Consider the following 8,915-nt stretch of genomic DNA (forward strand, 5'->3'; position numbering starts at 1 on the left):
TTAGTTTAGATATTACGATATACCTACTTATCTCCACTTCCTTTCTCTGGAAAAAAAAAATATCATGAAGTGAAGGAATCAATAATGGGACATAGTTGATTTGTAGGTTTTCAAAAACAACAAAAAGAGATTTTCATGATTCTAAATAACCATATCACAAACACATTTCTTGACCTTTTTTCTTAGTCCGACTTAGGAACTTGTAATCATTGAGATTTTTTTTTTTTTGTTAAATACAATCATCGATGAGCAATCACTGGCATTCTTTCTAAACAAGAAATAAATGGAATAGGGATCAGTAAGTATATATGAATATTTACCATTATCATACCCCAACAATAAAAGCAAATGTCATTCATTACTTATCGTTGTCAAGTTTTCTTCTGATAATCACTACTTCTAAAGAAACTTATTTTCTTTCGATATGTAGATTCGAAATTTCCTCTGATACACATATATTAGGTTTTTAGTTCTTTAAAACTAAGCTTTAGCAATTAGTACTTCTATCGATAGTTTTTTTTTTCTTTATTTCCTACTATGTAAATATGTTTGAAAAAAACCAAGCTGAGATTTAAAAGTTTTACTTTGTTTTTTAAATTTGGTTTAGAATTCAAACAAGTGTTTTTTTTATAGAATGTGCAAATCTTACCAGAAATTAATTGGAAAAAAAAGTATAACTTTAAAGATAAAATGGTTATCAAACGAGATCAAAAGTATTCCTTTTGAAACTTTAGAACCAAATAAACATATGGAAAATCTATTTTGGCTCATAAAACTTATAGCAGTATACTGATCGCAAGAGGAAAGGATAAAGTAGAAGAGAAAACAAACATATACGTAAGGATATTTAATTATTCTCATTTCATTTTCCCACCTTTCATCAGTTTCTTATGGTGTACTATGATATTAGTTTACTAATAAAATTTAGTATTAGGAAGAAAAAATAAAAAGCTATATCCTAGTTTTTCTTGGTGACACCAATCCTCAATAAAGCAATATAAGCAATAAGACGATATCCAACAAGCATTACCACCAATGCAAGAACAGTGGTAGCTTTTCCTTCAAGACCAATTTGCTTTATGTTAGGAAACTCTCCAACTTTACAAAGCCCTCCAAATTTGGGACATGGATAAGTATCATCAGCTTTGAACTGAGAAATCAACAAAAGCTTGTATGTAAAATGACCAATAGAAAGATACTTAATCCAAGCAAAAAACTGAGGCACATTCTGAACAAAAAACCCAGATGTTAAAACGAAAGCCAAAGCCAAGACTGATCCAAGTATGGTGGCTGCAGTTTGGTCCATAATAAGGGCACCAAGGGCAAAGCCAAAGCCTTGAAACGCCAAAACATTGAGGAGAATAGTAAACAAAGTGGCCAAGAAGTGTGGAAGAGTTGGTTTTAATCCTGTCATCCAATACACTATGAGGGTGAAAAGAGTGGGAAGAGCCAGCTCCATGGGCAGGTCATTGGCTGATTTTGACATGAAGTAAGATGAAAGCCTGTACATTCCTGAGGATCTCTCCTTTTCAAGTATCTTTTGTTCTCTTGAGAAGGTGCTGATGGCTTTCAATACAGGTAAGAAAGCCCAAAAGTTTTGAATGGAGTACAAAAGTCCAAGCTGCACACATATACACATTATATTTATTATTGGTGTTAGTATAGTAACATATCAATTTATTCTTTTAAACTTTGAACTCTGAATATGTGTAATTGTAGTAATTAAAACTTTAAACTAATAGTTGTGTCAATTTAAATTCGGAGGTTGTGTAATTATATCAGTTTACACTCTTTTTAGGTTTCGTTAGAGAAATATCACGTGAGATTTATAATTGTATCAATTAAGCTGCTAAGTTGTCATAAGTGAATTAATTTAGGCTTTCTATTCAAATTACCTTTGAAATTTTTCCATGAATCAATTCTTATATGAGTGTAAATTTCTTCAAAAGATGGATTAAAAAAATGTACGGTTAGAATTGATGCATAAATGATTTTTAAAAGAAATCTTGATCGAGAATCTAAATTGATTCGTTTAAAAAAGGTTTAGAGGCTTGATTGAAAAAATGATTAGTCTCATTTGTGTCTATCCAAACAAAATGTAATGAAGGCTATAAAATATCCGGCTTCAATGATTAATATAATCTCCAAAGTTTAAGGTTATAAATGGATGATCTTTGTCTTGTCATTTTAAGGAGGTAGATATTAATAAGGATCAATAAGTTGTAAATAAATATCCTTAAACTTTGTAATTTGTGTAAAAAATGCCCATGAATTATTAAAAGTTTCAAAAGTACCCTCATAATTTCAAAAGTTTAAAAAGTACCCTTACAATTTCAAAAGTTTCAAAGATACCTTTGAACATAAAAGAATACGTAATCATTAGCATATGGACATGAATTGTTAATACCTCTTTTAGAAAAAAAAAATTAGAACTTTCAAAAATTGCATTAATTCTTTCAACATTCCAAAAAAACAAAGTTATTTAATTTATAATGATTAATTTATTCAAAGTTACTTGAGTTGAAAAAGAACTAATTTCATGAGATTTGATAAGTGGTAAGGGTATATACTTTTTTTTTAAAGAAACAAAATGCTACTAAGACAACTTTTGAAAGTTTAGAGGCATTTCTGCATCGAGGTATTAACAATTTTTATTAATATACTAAGAATAATAGTATTTTTAAAAACTTTGTTAACGTTTAACATTAATTTTGAAATTTTTAAAAGTTAGAAGAGTTGTAAATAATGTTAACGGTTTCCATCTAAAATTAACAGCAATGATATTTTTTTAAACATTTATTAAAAGTTCAAGAGTATTTTAAGTCTAAGAATATTTTTGACACAAAGTATCAAGTTCAAGAGTTTTTTTTTTTTTTTTAGTTGAGCCCCTGAATATAAAAATAATTAATTGCGGTTTGAGAGTGAAAATGGAAAGAAATGAAAGAGAGAAAGGAAGAAAATGAATGAAACCTTATCTTGTAAATGAGAATCATCAGATTGCCACCATAAGAATCCACAAAGGAATGCAATCAATAAAACCTGCACAACCCTCATCGCAGAGAAGGATTCATACCTCCTTTCCTTAATTTCTCTTCTTAACAGAACACAGAATTGTTGGCACCAAGTTGTTGGCCAAATCTCAAAGTTGCTGTCTTCATATGATCCATCTTTACACCAATGCTCATCATCACTTTCTTGTCGCTCTGACTTTAACTTTTCAGAGATATTGTTCTTATAGGATGAAACAAGCTTTTGCTTAACTATTGTTGGGTCCTCATTTGGATCATTCATTGACAAACCTATATGTACCTCATCAATACAAAACATTAGGCTTGATTCATATTGAGTGCACCCATGATTAGATTTTTAATTTGAAGGTAAGATTCACCTAATTTACTTTAATTCGATGAACATCTGTGTTTTTCTCGTTAAACTTTTTATTTTTTTAAAAGAAACTTTTGGAGGTTTGAGGATTAATTTCAAAAGATAGATCATTTGAGAAAAAGGGTTTTTTTCTTTTGACTTGATACAAACTCCTAAGATATTACCGCTATTTATACTAGTTGGCGTCTACTAAATTTTCTCAATACATACGTAATCTAGTAGTTACAGATGTCTCTGTAAAATATTCTTTACTAATACAATTTTTCTCTCACATTCTATAAAACTATACATCATGATTCTAAAAATCACATAAAAGAGTTTTCTCGATTTAGAGTATTAGAATACTAATTAGTGCTTCTAAAGAATGAATTTTTGTTTAGATGAGTCCCAAATATCTTTGTTTTGATTGGACTTAATGCTTCTAATTCCATCCACCAAGTTGCCTACATTCGCTAACTTGTGGACTTAAAATTTTGGTAGAAATTCCACCAAGTGTAAATCATTGTTTATGAATTGAGGAGTAATTGCTGACTTTTCTCCCTCAAAATCTAAATTATTAGGTGTAAGAGTTTTAAACCGAAAATAACTTTGTAAAAGGGTTAGAATCAAGTTTATTTCAATTTTCAAGAGTAAAATGGTTGAATTTCAATAATTTACGTAAATCAAATTTCATTAATTAAAAATATATTTTGCATCTAACATTCAAAGTTCTGTCAAAATATTAGAAGAGAAAACATTCATATTGAAAACGGTGAAAGGAAGTGATCGACTCTAAATAATATAAAAGGAGTCTATACCTTTGATTTTAAATCGTTCTAGTTTAAAAACATTTTAAATTTGCATGCTAATTCTAGTAATTATTATTATTATTAGTGTTTTGTATTTTCTAATTTAAGAGTGAAAAAAAAGATGTGAGTGATACAAACCGTGAATTTTTCACATAATGAATATGGTGGAACTTGGTTTTTCTTTGATTTTGAAATTTTACATGTAAGTTCTGTGTTTGTTTTATTTTTCTTGTGTTTTTTTTCTAATTTTTCAACTATTTTTTTTTTTTTATTTCTCGGTAATGGGAGGATTTTCCCCACCTAGGTCCTAGACAATTAAACTGGACAATTAAATTGGTGAGAAAACTTCATGATTAGTCGGTGCAAATGCATTAAAGTGCCAAATAATTAGAACCATTTTAAAATATACAGTAATGAGAGACAAATACAAGAAGTAAACAACAATCAAGCAATGATTAGGTGCAATTATCTTTATACTCTTTCTTTATTAACCACGTAAAAGTAGAATTAGTAAAAAATTATCTTTTAAAAGAACAAAAATACCACATGACAATATTTTATTGGACAATATTTGGGATACATCAAGATGGTGGAGCAATTTTTTTTTTCATAACCACCAAACCTATAGTTAAAACAATATTTTAATAGAAACATAGCAATGAAATATGAAGCAAAGACAAGGCAGAAAAAAGGCATACCATTAGTGAGATCCAACAAAAAATCAGAAGGGTTCATAGGGACAGATGGAGAATATCCAATACTCGAAAAATAATCCATAACTTCCGATCCCTTTCCAAAGTATACTGCATTTCCTTCCAATAGCAATAAGAACTTATGGAACAAATAGAAAAGACGGCTCGATGGCTGATGAACCGTCATAACCACGGTCCGCCCTCCCTTAGCGAACTCCCCCATCATCGTCAAAATCCTCTGCGTCGTGGTCGAGTCAAGGCCCGATGTTGGCTCGTCCAGAAACAACAAGCTGGGATTTACAAGCATTTCCTGGCCAATGCTGACTCTTTTCCTTTCTCCCCCAGAAACCCCTCTCAGAGTTTGGCTCCCCACGATGGTGTTCTTGCATTTGCTTAAACCTAGTTGGGAGATCATTGCCTCTACCTCCGCCAGTTTCTCTTGTTTTGTTAAAGTGTTTGGTAATCTTAGAAGGGCAGTAAAGGCTAGAGTTTCGACTATCGTCAAATGGGGATGGAGAATGTCATCTTGTGTAACGAATCCGATTCGACGTTTCATTTCACTCGAGAAGGGCTTTTCATTATATGTTATAGCTCCGTCGAGATATCCATTGATTCGGCCACTTAATGCTGTTAGAAGAGTTGTTTTGCCGGACCCTGATGGACCTAACATGACCAACATCTCACCCGGACTAACCACTCCACTTAGTCCTTTAAGTATTGTTCTCTCATCTAGTTTTGCTTTCTTTGGGATTAAAAAGCTTGTTTGCTTGGATTTGATCTTATAATGTATGTCATTGAACTGTATGCAAACAAAACAAAATGTTAAATCACCACTATGATAAAAAATTTAGGAGTCAAAGTGATTATGATAAAGTCACATGAAAATAAATTTGAAATTGTTAAAATTATTTTTGTCAAAAAATTACATTTTGAAAACACATGAACCACATGTACCTATTTTTCAAAATTCAATCGAAGTGTAAAAATGTCATTTTTTTTTAAATCATTCATAAAGATGTTATAAATCCAAAAAACTTTAAGGCTACGTTTGATAATGTGATTTCATTTTGTAAAATAGGTGTTATAGTTTTCTCCCAAGTTTTTTATTGGAGTTTCACATTTATTAAAGAAATACTTGAATTCATAGTTTAAATTCTAAAAATAAAATCAAGTTTTTGAATACTACATTTCCATTTGATAACAATTTTATTTTGAGTCTTATGTTTTTGAATTATATGTTTGTTTCTTCAAGTTTTTCTATTACAAAAATAATTTAATTCTTAGTCAAATTTTAAACAAAAATTACACTTTGAAAACTATGAGTCTTTTCATAACTATTTTGTTTTTTATTTTAAATTTTTTAAAAAATGGGTTTGTTTGGTAAAGTATTGAGTACTCTATTTTTCACATTTAAAAACAATTTCAAAATAGTTGAGAAAAATCAAAAAACAAAAAGATAACGTTTTTAAAAAATGATTTTTAGTTTTTATAGAACGCGCGTTCGCATGTATAATGAAAATGTCTTGTGGACTGGTAGTTGGCATACTACTTGTCATACTCTATGACGTGGGTTTGATCTCTGAAACGATAATACTGTATTTTTAACTTTTTTTTTTTTTTTTCTATTTTATATTAACAATTTCTAGCTTTATATAAAAATAAATTAAATAATGACAAAAATATTTTCTTATCTTAAAACTTTATTTCCAAAATAATTTCTATTTTTCATTTTAAAAAGTATATCTTAAAGTTTTTTATTTAAAAAATTCTAAAATTCAAACTTCTTTTAAAAATTACTTGATTTTAGCTTTAAATATATATATATATATAAACTTAGTTTGATTTTTAAAAACAAAAAATAACGCAATTGTCAAACATGATTTTTTTCAAAATTTTTAGTTTAACTAACAGAAAACAAAAAAAATAATTGCCAAACATATTATTGATTTTTTTGTTTTGTCAAAAACAAAAAATCGAAAATAATAACCGTGATTTTTGTTTTTCAAATACTAAAATTAAAATCAGGTTTTCAAAAACCGAGAACCAAGAACAAAAATTTAAATGATTATCAAACAGAGCTTTTTTTTTTTTATGGGATTAATATTTATAAATTTAATATATATTCAAAAACAAAAAGAAAAAGATTATCAAACGAGACTTAAGCTTTTAGATTAGAAAAACTTAGGCTACATTTAGTAACCATTTGACTTTCAGTTTTTAGATTTTGAAAATTAAGCCTACAACACCTCTCTCACCTCTAAATTTCTTACTTATTATCTACTTTTTGCTCATGTTTTAAGAAACCAAGCCAAATTTTGAAAACTAAAAAAAAATTTTTGAAAACTTGTTTTCATTTTTGGAATTTAGCTAATAATTCAACTCTTAGTATTAAAAAAAGATACATACTATTATAAAAAAAGTGAGAAAATAGGTTTAATTTTCAAAAATCGAAAACAAAAAACGAAATAGCTACCGAAGAAAACCCTAATTTTATATTATACTTTGATTTGAAAAAGAAAAAAGAAGGTAAAAGAATAGAAACGATGTTAAAGGATATTGTTGATGTTTGAAAGATGTAAATGGTTGTCTTTGGATTACCCTCAAAGTGACAGGGTGATTTGCCTTACTAGAAAAGGCAGTGGCTTCCAGACGATCTGACTCCATCTTCTTGTTCGTTTGAGCCTCGATATCTGCCATTGTTTCCCTGTATTTTTTCTTCAGAGATTTCTCTCTCTATCTCTCTAAATACACTTGGGAAGAGAAAGAAAGGAGGAGTGAAAGATATAGATGAATGTAGGTGGCTGATCTTTCTCTCTCACTTTTGACAAGTTTTATGGCAGTAGGAAAATGGTGGGTGTTTTATCTTGTAAACTCAAATACGAAAGGCTGATCTTAAGAGTTATATATATGCATTTTGAGAGTAGGTATAGTGTCTTGGGACTTGGGAGTAGGAGTAGACACTTGCTAGGCATTCAAATTATTACTCATTTATTAATTTAAATGACAATGGTACAAAATCAAAGATGATGTATTAGTCAAATAATGTGAAACCTTAAAAAAACAAGTGTTGAATTACGTATGATGTATATTAAATAAATTAAAAAACAAAAAATATATTTTTTATGTCCACGTTTCAAAAAGAGACATCTTTATATCTGAAATTTAGACTGGTTTGATAATTATTTAATTTTTATTTCTTTATCTTTTCTATGATTCGATATATCGTTGTTGTCATTGAAAGCATTTATTGTGACTACTGAGAGAAGCCCTAGGAAGAATGAGATCCAACTACGTATTGGGGATGATTTAGCTTTTGGTCCATTGAAAAATCTTATTTCAGAAAAACATCATATTCCACATGTAGAATGTAGTTGGAGTGGCAGCAAAATCTATTCTCATACGTACATATCACTATGATTCGGTTAGAGGGTGGGTTCAGATAACCACACTCGTGCATAAAAATAAATAACCTTTTACTACTTTTTCCCTTCAAGCTTTGGACAAAAATGGTATATTACAAATTTGAGATTTATAACATTTCCCCTAATTTATGGATCTGAAATCAATTTCAAATCTATTTTTAAATTTTTTTTTATTTTTCGTCTTGAATTTGGGATTCAGTTTTAAAAGAAACAGTAACACAAATTCATCTTTTTCCTCTTTTATTCTTCCGTCTTTTTACTATAGATCATAACAAGTTTGTTATATCATTTGATTTCAATCCTTCTCCGATGAGTGCACATTTGAAAAAGAACGTTGTATTAACTTTGGAGAACAACCGACAAGAAGCAATTTAGCATTGAGGTCACACAAAATTTTTTTTTTCATGGCACAATAACGATCAACCACTACTACAAATTTAAAATTTTTTTACGGATAAGTTTATTGTTTAGTTGATGTTCGTGGCATAAGACCGTCAATAAAACCTTAATTTAGAACTTAAAAAATAACTATTAATTTTAAAATACATATATTGATGGTCATAAAAAGTCAATATTTGTTTAGATTTAAGTTGACACACGAAAATATCAATAAACACATATTTCTTGAC

The 8,915-nt window shown here is 28.9% G+C and overlaps 1 protein-coding gene across 1 annotated transcript; it reads right to left on the reverse strand.

Moving 5' to 3' along the window:
- Nucleotides 1-876: 876 nt before the first annotated feature.
- LOC120091974 (ABC transporter G family member 9-like) lies at nucleotides 877-7,561 on the reverse strand. Its single transcript, XM_039050158.2, has 4 exons — nucleotides 7,463-7,561; nucleotides 4,871-5,663; nucleotides 2,971-3,299; nucleotides 877-1,621 (listed from the first exon to the last, which is right to left on the reverse strand). The coding sequence occupies exons 1-4, from the start codon at nucleotides 7,559-7,561 to the stop codon at nucleotides 959-961; spliced, it is 1,884 nt and encodes a 627-aa protein (XP_038906086.2). The 3' UTR covers nucleotides 877-958.
- Nucleotides 7,562-8,915: the final 1,354 nt, after the last annotated feature.

Source organism: Benincasa hispida, chromosome 11 (assembly GCF_027475165.1).
Source record: "Benincasa hispida cultivar pf3 chromosome 11, pf3_genome.v1.1, whole genome shotgun sequence".
Taxonomy (NCBI): domain Eukaryota; kingdom Viridiplantae; phylum Streptophyta; class Magnoliopsida; order Cucurbitales; family Cucurbitaceae; genus Benincasa; species Benincasa hispida.